The sequence below is a fragment of the Somniosus microcephalus genome, chromosome 14, assembly GCF_052327205.1.
Source record: "Somniosus microcephalus isolate GS21.2 chromosome 14, FLI_Smic_1.0, whole genome shotgun sequence".
Lineage (NCBI taxonomy): Eukaryota > Metazoa > Chordata > Chondrichthyes > Squaliformes > Somniosidae > Somniosus > Somniosus microcephalus.
In genome coordinates, this window is record NC_141000.1 from 4,578,027 (window position 1) to 4,603,684 (window position 25,658).

The 25,658-nt window shown below is 47.5% G+C and overlaps 1 protein-coding gene across 5 annotated transcripts in view; it reads left to right on the plus strand.

The window, feature by feature from the left end:
• phldb2b (pleckstrin homology-like domain, family B, member 2b) overlaps nt 1-25,658 on the plus strand; it is a 315,268-nt gene that overhangs the window by 190,719 nt on the left and 98,891 nt on the right. For all 5 annotated transcript variants that reach the window (XM_086006161.1, XM_086006162.1, XM_086006163.1 and 2 more), the window contains 2 exons: nt 14,150-14,305; nt 15,809-15,919. In XM_086006161.1, coding sequence (XP_085862287.1) covers nt 14,150-14,305; nt 15,809-15,919 — 267 coding nt within the window. The remainder of the gene's footprint in view (nt 1-14,149; nt 14,306-15,808; nt 15,920-25,658) is intronic.

A 25,658-nucleotide genomic window follows, 5' to 3' on the forward strand; every position in this document is an offset into this window, starting at 1 on the left:
GGGAGTGTTTATAGACAGGAGGTACAGTCTCATTGGGAGTGTTTATAGACAGGAGGTACAGTCCCATTGAGTGTGTTTATAGACAGGAGGTACGGTCCCCATTGGGAGTGTTTATAGACAGGAGGTACAGCCCCCATTGGGAGTGTTTATAGACAGGAGGTACAGTTCCCATTGGGAGTGTTTATAGACAGGAGGTACAGTCCCATTGGGAGTATTTATAGACGGGGTACAGTCCCCATTGGGAGTGTTTATAGACAGGGTACAGTCCCCATTGGGAGTGATTATAGACAGGAGGTACAGTCCCATTGGGAGTGTTTATAGACAGGAGGTACAGTCCCCATTGGGAGTGTTTATAGACAGGGTACAGTCCCCATTGGGAGTGATTATAGACAGGAGGTACAGTCCCATTGGGTGTGTTTATAGACAGGAGGTACAGTCCCATTGAGTGTGTTTATAGACCGGAGGTACAGTCCCCATTGGGAGTGTTTATAGACAGGAGGTACAGTCCCCATTGGGAGTGTTTATAGACGGGGTACAGTCCCCATTGGGAGTGTGTATAGACAGGAGGTACAGTCCCCATTGGGAGTGTTTATAGACAGGAGGTACAGTCCCCATTGGGAGTGTTTATAGACAGGAGGTACAGTCCCCATTGGGAGTGTTTATAGACAGGAGGTACAGTCCCCCTTGGGTGTGTTTATAGACAGGAGGTACAGTCCCATTGCGTGTGTTTATAGACAGGAGGTACAGTACCCATTGGGAGTGTTTATAGACAGGAGGTACAGTCCCCATTGGGAGTGTTTATAGATGGGGTACAGTTCCCATTGGGAGTGTTTATAGACAGGAGGTACAGTCCCATTGGGAGTGTTTATAGACAGGAGGTACAGTTCCATTGGGTGTGTTTATGGACAGGAGGTTTTGTCCCCATTGGGAGTGTTTATAAACAGGAGGTACCGTCCCCATTGGGAGTGTTTATAGACAGGAGGTACAGTCCCCATTGGGAGTGTTTATAGACAGGAGGTACAGTTTCCATTGGGAGTGTTTATAGACAGGAGTTACAGTCTTCATTGGGTGTGTTTATAGACAAGAGGTACAGTCCCCATTGGGAGTGTTTATAGACAGGAGGTACAGTCGCCATTGGGAGTGTTTATAGACAGGAGGTACAGTCCCCATTGGGAGTGTTTATAGACAGGAGGTACAGTCCCATTGGGAGTGTTTATAGACAGGAGGTACAGTCCCCATTGGGTGTGTTTATAGACAGGAGGTACAGTCCCATTGGGAGTGTTTATAGCAGGAGGTACAGTCCACATTGGGTGTGTTTATAGACAGGAGCTACAGTCCCCATTGGGTGTGTTTATAGGCAGGGTGTACAGTGCCATTGGGAGTGTTTATAGACAGGAGGTACAGTCCCCATTGGGTGTGTTTATAGACAGGAGGTACAGTCCCCATTGGGTGTGTTTATAGACAGGAGGTACAGTCCCCATTGGGTGTGTTTATAGACAGGAGGTACAGTCCATATTGGGAGTGTGTATAGACAGGAGGTACAGTCCCCATTGGGTGTGTTTATATACAGGAGGTACAGTCCCCATTGGGTGTGTTTATAGGCAGGAGCTACAGTCCCCATTGGGTGTGTTTATAGACAGGGTGTACAGTCCCATTGGGAGTGTTTATAGACAGGAGGTACAGTCCCCATTGGGAGTGTTTATAGACAGGAGGTACAGTCCCCATTGGGTGTTTATAGACAGGAGGTACAGTCCACATTGGGAGTGTTTATAGACAGGAGGTACAGTCCCCATTGGGTGTGTTTATAGACAGGAGGTATAGTCCCCATTGGGTGTGTTTATAGACAGGAGGTACAGTCCCCATTGGGTGTGTTTATAGACAGGAGGTACAGTCCCATTGGGAGTGTTTATAGACAGGAGGTACAGTCCCCATTGGGTGTGTTTATAGACAGGGGGTACAGTCCCCATTGGGTGTGTTTATAGACAGGAGGTACAGTCCTATTGGGAGTGTTTATAGACAGGGGGTAAAGTCCCATTGGGTGTGTTTATAGACAGGGGGTACAGTCCCCATTGGGAGTGTTTATAGACAGGAGGTACAGTCCCATTGGGAGTGTTTATAGACAGGGGGTAAAGTCCCATTGGGAGTGTTTATTGACAGAAGGTACAGTCCCCATTGGGAGTGTTTATAAACAGGAGGTACAGTCCCCATTGGGAGTGTTTATAGACAGGTGGTACAGTCCCATTGGGAGTGTTTATTGACAGAAGGTACAGTCCCCATTGGGAGTGTTTATAGACAGGAGGTACAGTCCCATTGGGAGTGTTTATAGACAGGTGGTACAGTCCCATTGGGAGTGTTTATTGACAGAAGGTACAGTCCCCATTGGGAGTGTTTATAGACAGGAGGTACAGTCCCATTGGGTATGTTTATAGACAGGAGGTACAGTCCCCATTGGGTGTGTTTATTGACAGGAGGTACGGTCCCCATTGGGAGTGTTTATAGACAGGGGGTACATTCCCATTGGGAGTGTTTATTGACAGGAGGTACAGTCCCCATTGGGAGTGTTTATAGACAGGAGGTACAGTCCCCATTGGGTGTGTTGATAGACAGGGGGTACAGTCCCCATTGGGAGTGTTTATAGACAGGGGGTACAGTCCCCATTGGGAGTGTTTATAGACAGGGGGTACAGTCCCATTGGGAGTGTTTATTGACAGGAGGTACAGTCCCCATTGGGAGTGTTTATAGACAGGAGGTACAGTCCCCATTGGGAGTGTTTGTAGACAGGAGGTACAGTCCCCATTGGGATAAGAATTTGGCATAAAAATAAATCAAAAAAGGTGACTCAACCGTGGCTAACAAGGGAAATTAGGGATAACATAAGATCCAAAGAGAGGGCATATAAATTGGCCAAAAAAAGCAGTAAACCTGAGGATTGGGAGCAGTTTAGGATTCAGCAAAGGAGGACAAAGGGATTAATTAAGAGGGGGAAAATAGATTATGAAAGTAAGCTTGCACGGAACATAAAAACTGACTGTAAAAGCTTTTATAGATATGTGAAGATAAAAAGATTGGTGACATCAAGCGTAGGTCCCTTGCAGTCAGAATCTGGGGAATTTATAATGGGGAACAAAGAAATGACAGACCAATTAAATACATATTTTGGTTCTGTCTTCACACAGGAGGACACAAATAACCTCCCAGAGATGTCGGGGAACATAGGGACTAATGAGGGGGAGGAACTGAAAGAAATCAGTATTTGTAGGGCAATGGTGTTGGGGAAGTTGACGGGATTGAAGGCCGATAAATCCCCAGGGCCTGATAATCTACATCCTAGGGTAGTTAAGGAAGTGGCCCTGGAGATAGTAGATGCATTGCTGGTCATCTTCCAGAACTCGATAGACTCTGGAACAGTACCCATGGATTGGAGGGTAGCTAATGTTACCCCACTATTCAAAAAAGGTGGTAGAGAAAAAGCGTGGAATTATAGACCAGTAAGCCTGACATCGGTAGTGGGGAAAATGCTGGAGTCCATTATAAAAGATGTAATAGCAGAGCACTTGGAAAGCAGTGACAGGATCGGTCAAAGTCAACATGGATTTACAAAAGGTAAATCATGCTTGACTAATCTACTGGAATTTTTTGAGGATGTAACTGGTAAAATAGATAAGGGAGAACCAGTGGATGTGGTGTATTTGGACTTTCAGAAGGCTTTCGATAAGGTCCCGCATAAGAGATTAGCTTGTAAAATTAAGGCACATGGGATTGGGGGCAAGGTATTGACTTGGATAGAGAACTGTTTGGCAGATAGAAAGCAAAGAGTTGGAATAAACGGGTCGTTTTCCGAGTGGCAGGCAGTGACTAGTGGGGTACCGCAAGGATCGGTCCTAGGACCCCAGCTGTTCACAATATATATTAATGATCTGGACGAGGGAATTGGATGTAGTATCTCCAAATTTGCAGACGACACAAAGCTGGGTGGGAGGGTATGCTGTGAGGCGGATGTTGTGAAACTCCAGTACGATTTGGACAGGTTGTGTGATTGGGCAGAAACATGGCAAATGCACTATACTGTGGATAAATGTGAAGTTATCCACTTTGGTGGCAAAAACAGGAAGGCAGATTATTATTTGAATGGCAATAGATTGGGAGAAGGGGAAGTGCAAAGAGACCTGGGTGTTCTTGTACACCAGTTGCTGAAGGTAAGCATGCAGGTGCAGCAGGCGGTTAAGAAGGCAAATGGTATGTTGGCCTTCGTAGCAAGAGGGTTCGAGTACAGGAACAAGGATGTCTTGCTGCAGTTGTACAGGGCCTTGGTGAGACCACACCTTGAGTATTGTGTGCAGTTTTGGTCGTCTTATCTGAGGAAGGATGTTCTTGCCATGGAAGGAGTGCAGCGAAGATTCACCAGGCTAATACCTGGGATGGCAGGAATGACGTACGAGGAGAGATTGGGTCGATTGGGCTTGTACTCGCTGGAGTTCAGAAGATTGAGAGGGGATCTCATCGAAACCTATAAAATTCTGTCAGGCCTGGACAAACTAGATACAGGAAGGATGTTCCTGATGGCCAGGGAGTCCAGAACCAGGGGTCATAGTCTAAGGATAAGGGGTAAGCCATTTAGGACTGAGATGAGGAGGAATTTCTTCACCCAGAGAGTGGTGAACCTGTGGAATTCTCTACCACAGAGGGCGGTGGAGGCCAGTTCATTAAATATATTCAAGAAGGAGTTGGGTATATTTCTTAAGGCTAAAGGGATCAAGGGATATGGGGAGAAGGCAGGGACAGGGTACTGAATTTGGATGATCAGCCATGATCACATTGAATGGCGGAGCAGGCTCGAGGGGCCGAATGGCCTACTCCTGCTCCTATCTTCTATGTTTCTATGGGAGTGTTTATAGACAGGAGGTACAGTCCCCATTGGGCGTGTTTATTGTGACTTGAGGGCATAAAAATGTGACTGAACCGGGGCTAGTGTTTGTGGGGAACGGCAGTGGCCAGAGATGGTGCGTGATGTGATGTGAAAGAAGAAATGAAAGGAAGAGGTGAGGAGGAAGCTTAGCAAATCATGATGTGGCAGAGACTGTCCGCGGTGTATGTGACTAAGTACACTGCGGTCTATGTTGATAGTGCAGAGTGAGTGCTGTACGTCTCTGAAACTTTCCACATATTGACAGTGGGTGAATTAAACACCCACCTGATGAATCGGTGTCATCTCAGCACTGGGAAGCTGAGGCATTGAGCCGGAAAGCAATTCTAACAGGGGGAAGATTGATCCAATGTGCTGTGTTGCCTGCAACACTTGCCCAAACTTCAAGGCGCACAGAGAGGTTGCAATTTGCGCTGCATTGACCCCTGATTTGTTTCAAAGTAATCCCTGCTGCCATTTTATCATAATCTCCTTCTCCCCATTACTGGTCCCTGTGGCACGCTGTACCAGCTGCATTAATCCTGATCAGAGGATGACGTGACGTGACGTGAAAGGGTGTGGTGGCAGGGGGCAGTGAACTTTCTGAAGGTCACCATCTATTTCTGACAATTAAATCGAGATCCTGTACATGGCGGAATAGGGGATTTCTGTGGGTGTTTGGTGGCAGTTTTCCTCCCCTCCGATGCCCATGTGTGCCAGTTCCTGGGGCGTAACTGAACAGACAGTGGGGCGGAGAGCCTGAATGCTTGTGTAATGTATGCGCATGATGCACATTCCTGGGTTCCAAATGGAGGGGCACAGGAGGATCCCAGCTGAAAGAGGCAGAGATCGAAAGCACTTGTGTTTATTTAGCACCTTTCACAACCTCAGGACATTCCTAGGTGCTTCACAGCCAATGACGTGCGTTATGTCCGAAAGGCCACTCGTTTCGGTGTGGTTACTGTGAGCTGTTCTGAATTCCAGACTCTCAAGAACATTCCCGTCAAAGAATAACAATAACAAAACAAGAGCAGACGGTAGAGTGTAATTGCTGCCATGTGCAGATTCCCATCAGGGACCGATCTTGTGTTCAGTCAACTAAACACAACTACCATAAATATCAAAGTATGAAGTCACTGTTGTAATGTAGGAAATGCAGCAGGCAATTTGCACAGCAAGCTTCCACAAACAGTAATGAAGTAAATAATCAGATAATCTGTTTTAGTGATGTTGGTTGAGGGATAAATATTGGCCCCAGGACACCGGGGAGAACTCCCCTGCTCTTCTTCAAAATAGTGGCCATGGGATCTTTTACGTCCACCTGAGAGGGCAGACAGGGCCTCGGTTTAATGTCTCATCTGAAAGACGGCACCTCCGACAGTGCGGCACTCCCTCAGCAGTGCACTGGAGAGTCAGCCTGGATTTTTGTGCTCAAGTCCCTGGAGCGGGACTTGAACCCACAACCTTCTGACTCAGAGTCAAGAGCCACAGCTGACATGGAGGTATTTTAATCATATGTAAATGATGCAGAAGTTGTTGCCCTTTTCCTCCATTAACACTGGTCTTAAGTCAGGTGATAAACCAGCCATTAGTTGTCAGACTACGTCTGGGATCCAGAAGTATTTAAAGCAGCAGCCCTAAACTACTGTCTTGCTGTATTACTTTGCGGACATTATCTTCAGTGCATAATATTCATTGGTGGAGTTGGGCTGCACTACGTGGCACCAGGGCAGTTTGAGCATTGCTTTGGGGGACTGGTTCTCGGCTCCCACCATCTCCGTTTGTTACTCAGAGGAAGAGGAGGAGGCCGAGGAAGACCTGTTGGTTCTGGAGATGCAGGAGGAGGGCTCCGAGCTGCAGTGACCTTGTGTAGACTGTGGGTGGGGGTGTGGAGGGAGTGTGGAGGGACTGACTCACATGTCTAATCATTTTATCAGTTGCGTTCATAAGGCTTGGAGTGGAGAGGCAGGGACTCTCGGGATGGGAATGTAATGGAAGGTGTGGTCCATCCTGGATCTACAGGATGTACAAGACATCAAGTACAACTGTACAGGGCGTTGGCGAGACCACACCTGGAGTACTGCGTACAGTTTTGGTTTCCTTATTTAAGGAGGGATATACTTGCATTGAAGGCAGTTCAGAGAAGGTTCACGAGGTTGATTCCGGAGATGAAGCGGTTGTCTTATGAGGAAAGGTTGAGCAGGTTGGGCCTATACTCATTGGAGTTTAGAAGAATGAGAGGGCATCTTATTGAAACATATCAGATTCCGAGGGGGCTCGACAGGGTAGATGCTGAGAGGATGTTTCCCCTCGTGGGGGAATTTCAAACTCGGGGGCATAATTTCAGGATAAGAGGTCACCCATTTAAGATGGAGATGAGGAGGAATTTCTTCTCAGAGGGTCGTGAATCTGTGGAATTCTCTACCTCAGAGAGCTGTGGAGGCGGAGTCACTGAGTATATTCAAGGCGGAGATTGATAGACATTTGAACTACAGGGGAGTCGAGGGTTATGGAGAACAGGCAGGAAAGTGGAGTTGAGGCCAAGATCGGATCAGCCATGATTTTTGCATATTAAGGGAATCGAAGGATATGGGGATAATGCGGGGAAGTGGAGATGAGGTAGAAGATCAGCCATGATCTCATTGAATGGCGGAGCAGGCTCGAGGGGCCGAATGGCTGACTCCTGCTCCTATTTCTTATGTTCAAGTAGCGGAAGGAGAAATCTCTCGAGCGTAGGATTGCTGAGTTCAAGGCTTGTCTCTCCGCATGGCTCAACATTCGGGAGCTTGAGAAGTTTCTGGATCAGGCATTCCACAGAATAGTCTCTCCACGGTCAGATAGATTGCTGGGTGCGAGAGGGAAGTTCAGGGGAGAGGACAGGAGCAGGGAGCAGAAAGACACAAGTGTCACAAACCCCAGAGAGGGAAGGGTAATGGACAGATCAGATAGAACTAGCGCACACAAGAGGGGCGGGAATGGGCAGATCATAGAATCAGAAAATGATACAGCACAGAAGAAGGACATTCGGCCCATCATGCCTGTGCTGGTTCTTTGGTTTAGTGATCCAACTAGGCCTGCTCCCTGGCTCACTCCCCCATAGCCCTGCAAATATTTTCTCATCCAAGTATTTATCCAATTCCTTTTTGAAAGTTACTGTTGAATCTGCTTCCACCGCCCTTTCAGGCAGCGCATTCAAGATCACAACTCGCTGTGTAAAAAACTGTTTCCTCATGTCGCCTCTGGTTCTTTTGCCAATCACCTTAAATCTGTGTCCTCTGGTTACCGACACTTCCGCCAATGGGAACAGTTTCTCCTTATTTATTCTATCAAAGCCCTTCATGATTTTCAACGCCTCTATCAAATCTCCCCTGAACTTTCTCTGCTCTAAGGAGAACAACCTCAGCTTCTCCAATCTCTCCACATCACTGAAGTCCCTCACCCCGGTACCATTCTAGTAAATCTCCTCTGCACCCTCTCCAAGGTCTCGCCATCCTTCCTAAAGTGTGGAGCCCAGAATTGAACACAATACTCCAGCTGAGGCCTAACCAGTGTTTTATAAATATTTAGTATAACTTCCTTGCTTTTATACTCTATTCCTCTATTAATAAAGCCAAGGATCCCATATTCCTTTAACAGCCTTCTCAAATTGTCCTGCCTCTCTGTTCCTACATCCTCCTTAAAATTGTACCATTTCGTTTATATTGTCTCATTTTTCCGACCAAAATGTTTCACTTCCCATTTCTCTGTGTTAAATTTCATCTGCCATGTGCCTGCCCATTTCACCAGTCTGTCTATGTCCTCCTGAAGTCTGTTATTCTCCTCACTATTTACTACATTTCCTGGTTTTGTTTCATCTGCAAACTTTGAAATGATGCCCTGTATACCCAAGTCCAGGTCATTAATATATATGAAAAAGAGGAGTGGTCCTAATACCCACCCCTGGGGGACATCACTGTATACTTCCCTCCAAAAAGAACCGTTCTCTGCTTTCTGTCCTTTAGCCAATTTTGTATCCATGCTGTCACTGTCCCTTTAATCCTATGGGCTGTAATTTTGCTAACAAGTCTATTATGCGGCACTTTGTCAAACGTCCTTTCAAAGTCCATACAGACAATATCAATCACACTACCCTCATCAACCCTCTCCGTTATTCCAGTTCAGTATTTTTACGTTGGATTGTTCCTTGTCCTTTTCCATAACTATTCTAAACCTGATCACTGTTTCCCAAATGCTCCGTCACTGAAACATGCTCCACTTCATTCCCCAGAACCAGATCCAGCACTGCTTCCGTCCTCATTGGGCTGGAAACACACTGATCAAGAAAGTTCCCCTGTACACATTTCAGGAATTCCCCACCTCTTTGTCCTTTGCACTGTTACTATCCCAGTCTATATTAGGATAATTGAAGTCCCCCATTATCTCTAAGCTAAAGTTCTTGCATCTTTCGGTAATTTGCTCCTCGATCTCCTTCCCACTATTTGGTGGCCTTTAGTTTACAGCTAGTAGAGTAAAAGCTCTTCTATTGTTCCTTAATTCTAACCAAATAGATTCTGTCTTTGACCCCTCAACTACATCAGCCCTGTCCAGTCCTAGAATAGTTTCTTTGATCAATACTGCAACCCCACCTCTTTTTTTTCCCTCCCCTATCTTTCCTGAATACCTTGTAGCCAGGAATATTAAGTTCCTAATCCTCCCCTTCTTTGAGCCAGGTCTCTGTTATTGCCCCTATCTCATAGTTCCATGTGCCTGCAGCTCACCAACATTATTTACCATACTCCATGCATTTACATACATGCACACCAAACCCATCTTAGTCTTCCTTGCATTTCCCCCTGTCTGATCCCTGCTATTTCTGAACTGTTCTTTACTCTAGTGCTACTTGTCTCTCCCAGTCCTCTATGCACCTTGTTTTTCCTCTTAATGTTTCAGCCTGGTGCTCACTCCCCTGCCAAATTAGTTTAAACTCTTCCCCCACAGCACTAGTTAACCTTCCCGCAAGCACATTGGTCCCAGGTCTGTCGAGGTGCAACCCGTCCAACTTGAGCAGGCCCCCTCTGCCCCAGAACTGGTTCCAATGTCCCAGGACTCTGAAATCAGCTCTCCTGCACCATTTCTCCAGCCACGCATTAACCTGTTTTATTTTACCACTCCTTTACTCACTAGCGCGCGGCACTGGGAGTAATCCACAGATTACCACCTTGGAGGTCCTGCTCTTTACTTTCCTCCTGAGCTCCTGAAACTCTGACTGCACCTTCCTACGTCATTGGGTCCCACATGGACCCCGACTTCTGGCTGTTCCCCCTTCCCCCCACAAAATGTTCTCCACCCATTCCATGATCTCCTTTACCCCGGCACCAGGGGGGCAACACACCATGTGAGACTCAGGTTGGCAGTTTCAGAAACGCCTGTTTATCCCCCTGACTATCGACTCCGCTATGACTACTGCATTTCTACACTTTGCTGTGGACACTGCAGTCATTTGCCATACATAGGGGAATGGACTGATCAGATAGAACTACTGCACACAGAGGGGAATGGACTGATCAGATAGAACTACTGCACACAGAGGGGAATGGACAGATCAGATAGAACTACTGTACACAGAGGGGAATGGACAGATCAGATAGAACTACTGTACACAGAGGGGAATGGACAGATCAGATAGAACTACTGTACACAGAGGGGAATGGACAGATCAGATAGAACTACTGTACACAGAGGGGAATGGACAGATCAGATAGAACTACTGTACACAGAGGGGAATGGACAGATCAGATAGAACTACTGTACACAGAGGGGAATGGACAGATCAGATAGAACTACTGTACACAGAGGGGAATGGACTGATCAGATAGAACTACTGTACACAGAGGAATGGACAGATCAGATAGAACTACTGTACACAGAGGAATGGACAGATCAGATAGAACTACTGTACACAGGGGAATGGACAGATCAGATAGAACTACTGTACACAGAGGAATGGACAGATCAGATAGAACTACTGTACACCGAGGGGAATGGACAGATCAGATAGAACTACTGTACACAGGGGAATGGACAGATCAGATAGAACTACTGTACACAGAGGAATGGACAGATCAGATAGAACTACTGTACACAGAGGGAATGGACAGATCAGATAGAACTACTGCACAGAGAGGGGAATGGACAGATCAGATAGAAGTACTGTACACAGGGGAATGGACAGATCAGATAGAACTACCGCACACAGAGGAATGGACAGATCAGATAGAACTACTGTACACAGAGGGGAATGGACAGATCAGATAGAACTACAGTACACAGGGGAATGGACAGATCAGATAGAACTACTGTACACAGAGGGGAATGGACAGATCAGATAGAACTACTGTACACAGAGGGGAATGGACAGATCAGATAGAACTACTGTACACAGGGGAATGAACAGATCAGATAGAACTACTGCACACAGGGGAATGGACAGATCAGATAGAACTACTGTACACAGGGGAATGGACAGATCAGATAGAACTACTGTACACAGGGGAATGGACAGATCAGATAGAACTACTGTACACAGAGGAATGGACAGATCAGATAGAACTACTGTACACAGAGGGGAATGGACAGATCAGATAGAACTACTGTACACAGAGGAATGGACAGATCAGATAGAACTGCGGTACAAAGAGGAATGGACAGACCAGATAGAGCTACTGTACACAGAGGGAATGGACAGATCAGATAGAACTACTGTACACAGAGGGGAATGGACAGATCCGATAGAACTACTGTACACAGAGGGGAATGGACAGATCAGATAGAACTACTGTAAACAGAGGAATGGACAGATCAGATAGAACTACTGTACACAGGGGAATGGACAGATCAGATAGAACTACTGTACACAGGGGAATAGACAGATCAGATAGAACTACTGTACACAGAGAATGGACAGATCAGATAGAACTACTGTACACAGAGGGGAATGGACAGATCAGATAGACCTACTGTACACAGAGGGGAATGGACAGATCAGATAAAACTACTGTACACAGGGGAATGGACAGATCAGATAGAACTACTGTGCACAGGGGAATGGAGAGATCAGATAGAACTACTGTACACAGAGGGGAATGGACAGATCAGATAGAACTACTGTACACAGAGGGGAATGGACAGATCAGATAGAACTACTGTACACAGAGGGGCATGGACAGATCAGATAGAACTACTGTACACAGAGGGAATGCACAGATCAGATAGAACTACTGTACACAGGGGAATGGACAGATCAGATAGAACTACTGTACACAGGGGAATGGACAGATCAGATAGAACTACTGTACACGGGAATGGATAGATCAGATAGAACTACCGTACACAGAGGGGAATGGACAGATCAGATAGAACTACCGTACACAGAGGGGAATGCACAGATCAGATAGAACTACTGTACACAGGTGAATGGACAGATCAGATAGAACTACTGTACACAGAGGAATGGACTGATCAGATAGAACTACTGGACACAGGGGGGAATGGACAGATCAGATAGAACTACTGTACACGGGAATGGATAGATCAGATAGAACTACCGTACATAGAGGGGAATGGATAGATCAGATAGAACTACTGTACACAGAGGGGCATGGACAGATCAGATAGAACTACTGTACACAGGTGAATGGACAGATCAGATAGAACTACTGTACACAGGTGAATGGACAGATCAGATAGAACTACTGTACACAGGGGAATGGACTGATCAGATAGACCTACTGTACACAGGGGAATGGACAGATCAGATAGAACTACTGTACACAGGGGAATGGACAGATCAGATAGAACTACTGTACACAGGGGAATGGACTGATCAGATGGAACTACTGTACACAGGGGAATGGACTGATCAGATAGAACTACTGTACACAGGGGGGAGTTGAATCCTGTCTGCCGTTTCAGGTCGATGTAAACGGCCCCTCAGCACTTTTTTGGAGAAGAGCAGGGGAGTTCTCCTGGTGTCCTGGCCAATATATACCCCTGAATTATCATCGCTAAAGAACAGATTATTTGATTATTATCACATTGCTGTTTAGGGACCTTGCTGTGCGCAAATTGTCCGCTGCGTTTCTCTCCCTTCTTCCCTTTCTCCTCCCTCCCTCTCCCCTCTTCCCTTTCCCCTCCCTCCCTCTCCCCTCTTCCCTTTTCTCTCCCCTCTCGCTCACTCTCTCCTCTCCTGCCCCTTTGTTCCAGTCATTCCCCCCACACTCTAACCTGACTGAAGCTGAAAGCTGCCTTTGGTTCAAGTCACTGCGTGCAAGGCCAGGGGCGGTTGACTCGTGTTAACGAAATTTACTGATTAGAATATTTTTATTATTAAATAAGAAAACCGTGGGTAATAAAATTACACACACTTTTCCACGTCTATATGAATCTAAGATGAAACTATAGTGAGATTAAAACTTTGGCCCCCAGTAAAGTGTCGAGATATAAAGTGTCATTCTGTGACGAGCCTCACACAGTTGCCCGTATTGACGCTCCCACTGGAATTCTAAAAACATTCTCCGACCGGACATCCCAGCTCTCAATTCCACTCTCTGGGCAACAGCTGGAAAGAGGAGGAGGAATGAAAGTGAGATTGAAGCTAAACACGAAGTGGGAGATTTTCAACTTGTCAGCCGGGAGTGAACATGAACAAAGCTGAAAATCGGTTGGTTCCCAGAGATCAGTCTGCGATGGGCTGGAAGTTGAGAATCTCCTCCAATTCTAGGGTTTCCTGTTTGATGGAGGGCCACCCATCTCGAATACTTCATGACCTCCGTGTGGTTTGTTTGCTGGAGTATCTAGTGTAAAGATTCTTCCGCACATTTCATTTCAATCTCTCTCTCTCTCTTGTTCAGTCACGGGAGGCATCGAGTGGACATTAGCTGCTTCATTGACCAGAAGTTGAGGCTGTTCTTATGTGTGTCACTGTTACACAGGCTGGGGAGCAAAACCTCATTGGAAACAATTTATAGAGCTTGCTCCCCCATCGGGTGCTCCAAGTGAGGAGTGGCGACCACAGGGAGACCTGGTCAGGAAACTGTGGCCTGGCAGTGCCTGGGTTTCTGTGTATTGGGTAGTCGGCCCTTGAACCTGCACATGGTATTGAGGAGGAGGGATGTCGAAGGCTGGGGTAACGAGCTAAAAGATGGAGAGAGCAGAGCTTGTGGTGAAGTGATCATGGGTTGTAGTTTAAGCAGTGTTATGTTTCGACAGGGTGGTGAACAGTTGGATGCAGAGATGAAACGATACGACGATTTAGAGTTTCAGCAGCTGGAACAGGAGAGCAGGCTTGAAGAAGAGAAGGAGAACCTCGCCAAACAGCTCCTGGGTGAAATGGCAGAGTATCAACAGAGTATTACAACAAGAGAGGTGAGTGTCTCTGTGGGAAAAGGTGTATCGCACACAGAGACTCGTGGAGCGAGAAAGGGACGAAATTATTAAAAAGTCAAGAAATAAAGCTCATTTTTGTGATAACAGAATTATAGAATGTTACAGCACAAAAGGAGGCCGTTCGGCCCATCGTGCCTGTGCCGGCTCTTTGAAAGAGTTCTCCAAATAGTCCCACTCCCTAGCTCTTCCCCCAGAGCCCTGCAAATTTCTCCTGTTCAAGTATTTATCCAATTCGCTTTGGAAGGCTGCTATTGAATCTGTTTCCACCGCCCTTTCGGACGATTGGCTGCTTCCCTGGAGGATGCCTTCGAGCTTTATCGCCAGCTCTGGTTGTGGCATTCGCTGCAAGATCTCGGAGTCCACGTTTAGCGAATCCCTCAGCACTGCCACTGATCCCCGCGGCAGAACAGACTGTCGGAGCGAGTTGATGTCTTTGGAAGCCCCTGTCGATGTTTTTATAGTTGAAGCTGCCGATGTAAACCTTTCTCCCTGTGATTATAGCCCACTCCACTGGTGGGAGAGTGTAATTACAGCGTGACGGAGGTGAAATTGGTCTTCCCCGGTAGCGTGAAACGGGCTCATAGCGAATCGGCAGCCTGTTTTATACCGCGCCAGATTTTCGTTTCCATACGAGCTGCCGATTTATTATGAGCCCGTTTCATACTGCTGGCAAAGGCCAATTTCACCCTCGTACATTTACCATTATAAATGTCATCATATATAGGGACACAGCAATGCAGAAATGGAACCAGCTGACAGGAAGTGTGCACAGATGTAAGATTTGTAATATATTATTGATGGACGATAGACGGGTTCTGTAGCTAGATAATGATAGTAATATACCTAAAAGCTAAGGCCAATGTAAATATGTATTCAAAGTCGTGCTCTCTTTACTGTTCGGCGAGTCCTGTTTGAAATGCCTTTGCCTGGGATTTTCCCGGGCTAAGGTCCCACCGGCAGTGTGGGCGCCGCTCCGAGGAAATTCCGTGCCTTTGCGTCATATGCTTGCCGCATTTTTAACGGTACTGAACTAGCCCTCCCGAGAGGTAGTGAGTTCGAATCCCACCATGCCCACATGTGAGATTGAGCTGAATAAATCTGCGAATTGGTGGACTGGCACGAGAGAGCATGACCATGGAAACTGCTGGAATCGCCTAAAAACCCAACTGGTTCACTCATGACGAGGGAACCCGCTACCCTTACCCGGTCTGGCGCCAGACCCACTTTATAAGGTCGATTATTAATGCCCTTAGGGCAAGTAGGGATGGGCAATAAATGCCAGTGTTACCAACATCCCATGAACGAATAAAAGATTTGGTTGCATTTTAACGTAAAGCGTGAAGGGAAAAAATGACATATTTCTGAGTTTAATTTTTGTCATTTAATTACTTAGTAATTCATGTTTTAATTTGAATTCAATTACTAATAGGACACCTTTTATTTGAAGACGGTTCTCATGCGGCCACTGCTTTTCTCTAACAGAAAAAACTTGCGTCGTTGAGAAGCCAGGCCGGTCAGCTTGTGCAGCAAGCGGACCTGGAACACCAGCACCTCACAAAGGAGAAAAGCAACTTACTGGCGATGCTGCAGAGAGTAAGTGTCACAGTGAAAGCTAGCGGAGCCCATTCCCTTCCCAGGTGGGGAGTGGCGGCCCCAGGGAACGTTGGTCGGGTATAAAGAGAAAATGGCGGAAATACTCAGCAGGCCAGGCAGCATCTGTGGAGAGAGGAACAGGATTAACGTTTCAGGTCGATGACCCTTCGTCGGAACTGGAAAATGTTAAGAGATGTAACAGATTTTAAGCAAGTGTGGGGACAGGGAAAGGGGGAGGGGAGGAAAGACCAGAAGGGAAGGTCTGTGATAGGGTGGAAGGCAGGCGAGATTAAAAGACAAAAGGGATGATGGTGCAAGGCAAAAGGAGATGGTAATGGGACAAATAAAGAAACAAAAGATGAGTCTAGAAGAGGTGTAAATGGGAATAGCAGAAACATCAACAACTGCCGTCTGAAAAAATAGGGGCCGAGGTTATGGTCTGAAATAGTTGAACTCAGTGTTGAGTCCAGAAGGCTGTAAAGTGCCTAATTGAAAGATGAGGTTCTGTTCCTCGAGCTTACGTTGAGCTTCATTGGAACAGTGTAAGAGGCCGAGGACCAAGAGGTCTGAGTGGGAGTGGGATGGAGAAGTAAAGTGACAGGCGACCGGAAGCTCGGGGTCACGCTTGCGGACTGAACGGAGGTGTTCCGCAAAGCGGTCACCCAATGTAGAGGAGACCGATGTAAAGGCTTCCATGGCCTGGGAATGTGGCGGAAAGAAGGCAGGGAGGCCCCAGGGGTGAATTTCACTCGAGCCCCGACCTGGGTTGGTCGGGTAATCCCGGCTTCTGATTTCTGTCCATTCATTTTTCCTGGGAATGCTGATTCACTCCTGGATGGGCCGATCGGGGAATCAGCCCTATGGGAGCAATTTTCCAGGTGTTGCTCCTCAAAATCAGAGGCATTATTTCAAGGTAAGCAGTTTAAACATCACAGCATTGACTGCTTACTCTGAGCAACTACAGCAACAACTTGTATTTATATAGCGCCTTTAATGTAGTAACACGTCCCAAGGTGCTTCACAGGAGCGTTACTAGAGCAGCAATACCTATTGTTCTCCAAGTTTGGTAATCCAATCAGTGAGAAGCTTGAACAATATAAGGGAGCTCTTTGGTCACTGGTTGGCAGTTGGAAAATTCGCAGCTACCATTCATAGAATTACATAGAATATAAGCACAGAAACAGGCCATTCGGCCCAACCAGGCCATGCCAGTATTTATGCTCCACTCGAGCCTCCTCCCGTCTTTCCCCATCTAAATCTGTCAGCATAACCCTCCATTCCCTTCTCCCTCATGTGCTTGCCTAGCCGCCCCTTAAATGAGTCTAAACTATTCGCTTCAACCACACCCTTCTGAATTCCCTATTGGATTTCTTGGTGACTATCTTATATTGATGGCCTCTAGTTTTGCTCTTCACTACAAGTGGAAACATTCTCTCTGTATCCAATCTATCAAATCCTTTCATAATTTTAAAGACCTCTATTAGGTCACCCCTCAGCCTTCTCTTTTCAAGAGAAAAGAGACCCAGCCTGTTCATCCTTTCCTGATATGTATACCCTCGCATTTCTGGTATCATCCTTGTAAATCTTCTCTGCACCCTCTCCAGTGCCTCGATATCCTTTTACAATATGGCGACCAGAACTGTACACAGTACTCCGAGTGTGGTCTAACCAAGGTTCGATACAGGTTTAGGATAACTTCCCTACTTTTCAATTCTGTCCCTCTAGAAATAAACCCTAGTGCTTGGTTTGCTTTTTTATGGCCTTGCTAACCTGTGTCGCAAGTTTTAGTGATTTGTGTATTTGTACTCCCAGATCCCTTTGTTCCTCTACCCCATTTAGATTCTTATTTTCCAAGTAATATGGGACCTCCCTATTTTTCTTACCAAAATGTAATACCTCACATTTATCTGTGTTGAAATGCATTTGCCAATTTTATGCCCAATCTGCAAGTTTATTAATGTCCTCCTGTAATTTGTTGCAGTCCTCCTCAGTATTGACTATCCCCCCAATTTGGTGTCATCCGCAAATTTAGAAATGATGTTTTAGATTCCAAAGTCTAAATTATTAATGTAAACTGTGAACAGCAGTGGCTCCAGCACTGATCCTTGTGGAACACCACTACCCACCTTCTGCCACTGTGAATAGCTACCCTTTACCCCTGCTCTAGGCTTTGTCTTGAAACCAGCGAGCTCTCCAGTCTGCTACTTGTCCCCTGACTCAGCATGCTCTGACCTTATTCATTAGTCTATTATGTGGTACCTTATCGAAGGCCTTTTGGAACTTTAGAGCAACTACATCTCCTGCATAACCCTCGTCTTCTCTCTCTGTTTCCTCTTCAGAGAATTCAATGAGGTTGGTCAAGCAAAATGTTCCCATTTGAAGTCCATGCTATTCATTATTATATTTTTGGTTTTGAGATGTTCTTCTATTTTCTCCTTTAGTAGGGATTCCATTATTTTTCCTACCACCCATGTTAAGCTGACTGGTCTATAATTCCCTGAACATGTTCTATCTGCCTTCTTAAATATATGTACAGTATAACGTTAGCTATCTGCCAGTCCTCTGGTACTATACCTTTTTCTAACAAATTATTAAATATGTGTAGTAAAGCCTCTGCTATCTCTTCCCTGGATTATTTTAAAATACACAAAATCAAAAAAAAATCAAATCAACTTTTATTGTCATTGTTAGTGCACAAGTGCAGTACAACGAAATGTAGGCTTGCAGCTCCCGAGAGTGTACAATTTGGATTGGACACTTAAACATTTCAACATACATTTGTACATATATATTAGCATAAATATGACCATAATAAAGTGCATCGGCAGATGTGCAGGCTTTAGTGTTTATTTGTGGAGTTCAGTAGGATGACAGCCCTGGGAAAGAAGCTGTTCCTAAATCTGGTCGTACGGGTGCGAATGCATCTGTAGCGTCTTCCAGATGGTAGGAGGGCGAACAGACTGTGGCTGGGGTGGGTAGGGTCTTTGATGATGGACCGTGCCCTCCGTAGGCAGCGTTTCTGATATCTATGCTCTATGGTCGGTAGCCGGGTGCCGGTAATGCGTTGGGCAGTTTTGACTACCCGCTGCAGGGCTTTCCGGTCATGGGAGCTACAGCTTGATATACCTATCAATTCATCCAATGAAAAGCGACGAGTTAAGACAGTAACTATAGGTTTTTATTGGCTAAATAACAGAGCCCACCCTCGTGGGTGATCGGATCCAACAAGGAGGAATACCAGCCAGTCGACCACCTTTATACCTGGGCAAGTAGGTGGAGCCATGGGCGGAGTCAGCAGTGGTCAGCCCAGGTATAACAGCGTGACAAGAGGCGACCTCGTGTAGTGATACAACAGTGTAAACAGTGATAACCATAGTGTAACGATATAACAGTGATAACCATAGTGTAACGATAGTGAACGATAACAGTGGTTTACCACATTCACCCCTTGTTTAGATTTGAGTCCGGCAGGGTGAAGTGTACTACCAGTTCGGGTATGTCAGTCTGTCCGGAGGCCTCGTAAGCCTTTCCGATCGTCGCAGCAGCGGCGGCGGTGATGCAGTATCCGATGTTAATGCTGGTGTCTGCGTGGTCGGCGAAGGCTCGTGGGGTTCCGGCATGCCGTCTACCTGGGCTGGATTTGGGGGGCGGTGGGGGGTAACGGTGGTGTCTCAGGGATGCCCGAGGGTGCGAAGTCTCGTAAGGAGACTGTGTCCTCCCGCCCGTCTGGGTATGCCACATAGGCGTACTGGGGGTTGGCGTGCAGGAGGTCCACCCTCTCGACGAGGGGGTCCATTTTATGGGCCCTTGCGTGCTTTCGCAGCAAGACGGGCCCCGGAGAGGTCAACCAAGTTGGTAGCGTGGTTCCCGTAGTCGACTTCCTGGGGAAAACAAACATTCGTTCATGGGGGGTGGCGTTAATGGCAGTGCAAAGCAGTGACCGGATGGAATGCAGCACTGCCGGGAGGACTTCCTGCCAGCGAGAGGTTGGGAGGCCCTTGGACTTTAAGGCTAAGAGAACGGCCTTCCAGACAGTCGCGTTCTCTCTTTCCACCTGGCCATTCCCTCGGGGGTTGTAGCTGGTGGTCCTGCTTGCAGCAATACCTCTCGCTAGTAGGAACTGGCGAAGTTCCTCGCTCATGAAGGAGGAGCCCCGGTCGCTATGTATATAGTTCGGGAACCCGAACACGGCGAAGAGGTCGTTCAGGCATTTGATGACCGTGGTACTGGTCATGTCTGGGCAGGGGAAGGCAAAGGGGAAACGGGAGTACTCGTCAATGATGTTGAGGAAGTACACATTACGGTCAGAGGACAGGAGGGGCCCCTTAAAATCGATGCTCAAGCGCTCGAAGGGGCGGGTGGCCTTGATCAGGCTTGCTCTGTCCGGCCTAAAGAAATGCGGTTTGCATTCGGCACAGGTTTGGCAGTTCCTGGTCATGGTCCTGACCTCCTCGATGGAGTAGGGCAGGTTGCGGGCCTTAATGAAGTGGTAAAGTCTGGTGACTCCGGGGTGGCAGAGGTCGTTGTGGAGGGTCTGCAGTCTATCAATTTGCGCGTTGGCGCATGTACTTCGTGATAGAGCATCTGGGGGTTCGTTCAGTTTACCAGGCTGGTACAAGATCTCATAATCATAGGTGGAGAGCTCGATTCTCCACCTCAAGATCTTGTCGTTCTTGATTTTGCCCCTCAGCTTGTTATTAAACATAAAAGCGACCGAACGCTGGTCGGTGAGGAGGGTAGATCGTTTGCCTGCCAGGTAATGCCTCCAGCATCGTACAGCCTCCACGATCGCCTGGGCCTCCTTCTCGACCGAGGAGTGTCGGATCTCAGGGCCCTGGAGGGTCCTTGAGAAGAAGGCCACCGGTCTCCCCTCCTGGTTAAGGGTTGCGGCTAGGGCGAAGTCGGATGCATCGCTCTCCACTTGGAAAGGGATAGACTCATCCACCGCGTGCATTGTGGCCTTAGCAATGTCTCCCTTAATGAGGGAGAAGGCTGCGCACGCTTCTGCCGTCAGGGGGAAGGAGGCGGACTTCATGAGGGGTCTGGCTTTGTCCGCATAATTCGGCACCCATTGGGCATAGTAGGCGAAGAGCCCCAGGGTCCTCTTCAGCGCCTTTGGACAGTGGGGGAGGGGAAGCTCCATGAGGGGGCGCATTCTTTCGGGGTCGGGGCCGATGACTCCGTTCTCTACTACGCAGCCGAGGATGGCAAGGCTCAAGGTGTTAAACACACATTTCTCCTTATTGTAGGTGAGGTTCAGCCGTTGGGCCGTACGGAGGAATCTCTCCAGATTAACATCATGGTCCTGCCGGTCGCGGCCGCAGATGGTGACGTTATCTAGATAGGGGAACGTGGCTTGCAGCCCGTTCTGGTCAACCATCCGGTCCATCTCCCTTTGGAAGACCGAAACCCCGTTGGTGACGCCGAAGGGAACCCTAAGGAAGTGGTAGAGGCGGCCATTCGCCTCGAAGGCGGTATACTGGCGGTCCTCAGGGCGGATAGGGAGTTGGTGGTAGGCCGACTTAAGGTCGATGGTAGAGAATACTCGGTACTGTGCAATCTGATTGACCATAACAGATATGCGGGGAAGTGGGTATGCGTCCAGCTGGGTGTACCGGTTTATGGTTTGGCTGTAGTCGATGACTAGGCGGTTTTTATCGCCGGTCTTAACGACTACGACCTGGGCACGCCAGGGGCTGTTGCTCCTCTCGATGATGCCCTCTTTCAGGAGACGCTGCACCTCAGAGCTAATAAAAGCTCTGTCCCCGGCGCTGTACCGCCTGCTCTTGGTAGCGACGGGTTTACAGTCGCGGGTGAGGTTGGCGAACAGGGAGGGGGGCGGAACCCTGAGGGTGGATAGGCCGCAGGTGGTACGCGGTGGGCGGTTTAAAGGCTGTTGGTTGTCGACTGTGAGTGGGGGGAGGGGTCCACCGTATGCCAAAGTGACACTTTGAAGGTGGGATTGGAAATCCAGCCCTAGTAGGACGGCAGCGCAGAGTTGGGGCAGGACGAGAAGTTTAAAATTTTTATACTCCGTGCCCCTAACCGACAGGGTCACAACACAGTATCCGCTAATGTCTGTTGAATGGGACCTCGACGCCATCGAGATCCGGTTGCACGTTGGCTGGACAGTGAGGGAGTAGTGGCTCACCGTGTCTGGATGGATGAAACTCTCCGTGCTTCCGCTGTCGAACAGGCAGGTCGTGGTGTGGCCGTTTACTTTGATGTCCATCATGGACTTGGACAGGTGATGCGGGCGAGCTTGGTCCAGTGTGACGGAGGCTAGTGTATGGCTGAGCGAGCTGCTGTAGTCTGCGGGTGAGGCTGTGGTCGGGTCTGGAGACAAGGTGGCGGTCGAGTGTGGTGAACAAAATGGCGGTGCCCACGACGTTGTATAAAATGGCGGAGAAGATGGCCGCCCCCACAACTCACATGAGGCACTGCCGGTGTCGGTGGCCTTGATCAAAGATGGCCGCCCCACGACTCACACGAGGGGATACTGGCATCTGTGGCCTTGATGAAAGATGGCCGCCCCCACAACTCGCATGACGCACTGCTGGCGTCTGTGGCTTTCCCCCTGCAGGCCTTCGCGAAGTGGCCTTTCTTGTGGCAGTCGGAGCAGGTCGCGTTTCTTGCAGGGCAGCGTGCCCTCGGGTGTTTCGCCTGGCCACAGAAAAAGCAGCCGGCGGCCCGATCGCGGGGCTCCGATGTCGCAGCCGGTACCGGGGGTGGCGGTCCCGATCGGGTCCGGGACGCCGACGCTGAGGTAGGTCCCAGAGGCGGCGGTGCGAGGGGTATTGCGGTCGGGGTCGGGCCCGAGTCCCAGGGTCGCGCAGCACAGTACCTGGAATACGCCTCGAGGTCCCGATGGGCCACTTCCAGAGAGCGAGCGAGGGCTGCAGCTGTGTTCAGGTCGAGGTCCTTTGATTCGAGCAGTCTTTGCCGTGAGTAGTCGGACCGAAGGCCTTTCACGAAGGCATCGCGGATATTCTCTTCAGTATTTTCTGCAGCTGTTACAGCTTTAAAGTCACAGTCCCTGCCGAGTGTTTGTAGCGCCCGTAAAAATTCATCTACAGACTCTCCTGGCTGTTGCGGGCAGGATCTTAGGAGATGTCTGGCATACATAGAATTTACCGGGCTCCGGCACTGCTCTTTCAGCAGGTTGAGGGCGGCCTCGTATGTAGTAAGGTCCTGGATGAGTGCAAATACTTTAGGGCTCACTTGGGCGGTCAGAACTCTTAGTTTGGATCTCTGAGGCACGCCGGATTCTCCCAGGTAGGATTTGAAACAGCTCAGCCAGTGTTTGAAGTCGAGGGATGAGTTTGCTGCCTGTGGGTTTAGATCCAGGTACGGCGGTCAGAGGGCTCGCAGCCAGGCCGGCTGCTGTGGCTGTTGGCTGCTCCGTTAAAGACATTTCAAAATTTAGCCAATAAAATTGATATATCTATCAATTCATCCAATGAAAAGCGACGAGTTAAGACAGTAACTGTAGGTTTTTATTGGCTAAATAACAGAGCCCACCCTCGTGGGTGATCGGATCCAACAAGGAGGAATACCAGCCAGTCGACCACCTTTATACCTGGGCAAGTAGGTGGAGCCATGGGCGGAGTCAGCAGTGGTCAGCCCAGGTATAACAGCGTGACAAGAGGCGACCTCGTGTAGTGATACAACAGTGTAAACAGTGATAACCATAGTGTAACGATATAACAGTGATAACCATAGTGTAACGATAGTGAACAATAACAGTGGTTTACCACACAGCTGCCGTACCATACCGTGATACAGTTTGTCAGGATGCTCTCTATAGTGCAGCGGTAGAAGTTAGAGAGGATCGGGGGTGACAGATTACATCCCTTCAGCCTCCTCAAGAATGCAATCTGTCCAGACCAGGGGTTTTATCCTCTTTGATTAGTTTATTTAATATTTCTCCTTTTTTATTTTAAATGTGGTTATATCATTATTAATCTCATCTTTCAATGTCATGTCCATCTGATCCGTCCCCCTGGTAAATACTGAAGCAAAATAATTTTAAAAAATATTTCTGCCATTTCGCTATCATTGCCTGTGATTTTATTCTGTCCATCCCTTAGTGGACCTATTCCCATCCCGACTTTCCTTTTTTTATTAGTTATTTTGTTTTATGTTCTTTGATAATTTAATTTTGTAGTTCCTCTTTGCCTTCCTAATTGTTTGTTTTTTACTTCTCTCCTAATCTCTTTGTATTCTCCCTTGTCATGCTCTCCCCTGCGGTCCATGTACTTAGTGTACGCCTCTTTGCTTACCCTCAATTGTTCCCTTATGTCTTTATTCATCCATGGTGTTTCAGTAGTGTTTAGTTGGTTCTTGTTTTTCAGCAGAATATTGTTTTCCTGGGCTCTGTTTAATAACGTTTTAAATGTTTCCCATTGCTGTTCTACATCATTGTTTGCCAATATTGTTGTCCATTTTATTTTCCCAAGTTCTATTCTCAGCCCCTTAAAATCGGCTTTTTTCCAATCTATTACCCTGGTCTTTGCCATGCTTATGTCTTTCTGAATTATTATCTTAAAACTTATTATATCATGGTCACTATTGCCTAGATGTTCCCCTACTTTTACTTCTCTTATCTGCTCTGGTTCATTCCCCATTACTAGATCCAGTAGTGAATCCTCCCTTGTTGGGCTTCTTGTATACTGGGTTAGAAAGGAAACCTATACACATTGTAGGAACTGCATTCCTTTACCCCCTTTACCTACCTCTTCTGGCTAATTAATTTCAGGGTGGTTGAAATCCCCCACGATTATTATTCTATGTCTTTTACTCATTTCCCTAATTTGTTGGCATATTTCTTCCTTCACCTCCCTTCCACTATTAGGTGGTCTGTAGTCTCCCTATTAATGTGATTGAGCCTTTATATCGGAATCCGTTTGACTGATGATGAGGTTCTGCAAGGTACACCAGTCAGGAAACTGGTAATATTTGGTTTGAGTGTCTCCCAACCTCTGCTGCCCTTCCCAATCCACTTGGATCAAACTAAGCCTGGAAGGACATCGGGGCCAGGCCATGTTCGCAGCCTGTAGACCATGAGGGAGAAACGTCCTCCGCACGCTTGTTACAAAATTGTAAACTTGTTTCTAAAGAACACAAAGCGCTCAGAAGGAATCTGCCCCCAAGCAATTATAGGAACAGGCAAAGCCCACTTGGCCCAACCTGTTTGCCCCTTTTTAATAGATCTGAACTGTACCTACTCACCATTTCGCAATATCCTTCAGCCCGTTCTCTCTTCAACAAGCCACAGAATTGAACCCCTTTATACTGTTTGTTCAGTGGTCATTCCCAGTGCTCAGTTTACAGATCCATTACACTTTCATTGAAGAATTTCCAACCAACCTTCTGCTTTTATATTGTGTCCTTCGCACAGAAAAACACCTCAACAACAACTTGCATTTATAGAGCGCCTTTAATGGAGTAAAATGTCCCGGGGCGCTTCACAGGAGCACTAGCAAACAAAATCTGACACCGAGCCACTTAGGGAGATATTAGGACAGATGAACAAATGTTTGGTCAAAGAGGTAGGTTTTAAGAAGCGTCTTAAAGGAGGAAAGAGAGGTTTAAGGAGGGAATTCACGGCCACCAATGGTAGAACAATGAAAATTGAGGATGCGCAGGATGCCAGAATTGGAGGAGCGCAGAGATCTCACAGGGTTGTAGGACTGGAAGATAGAAACATAGAAATATAGAAGATAGGAGCAGGAGTAGG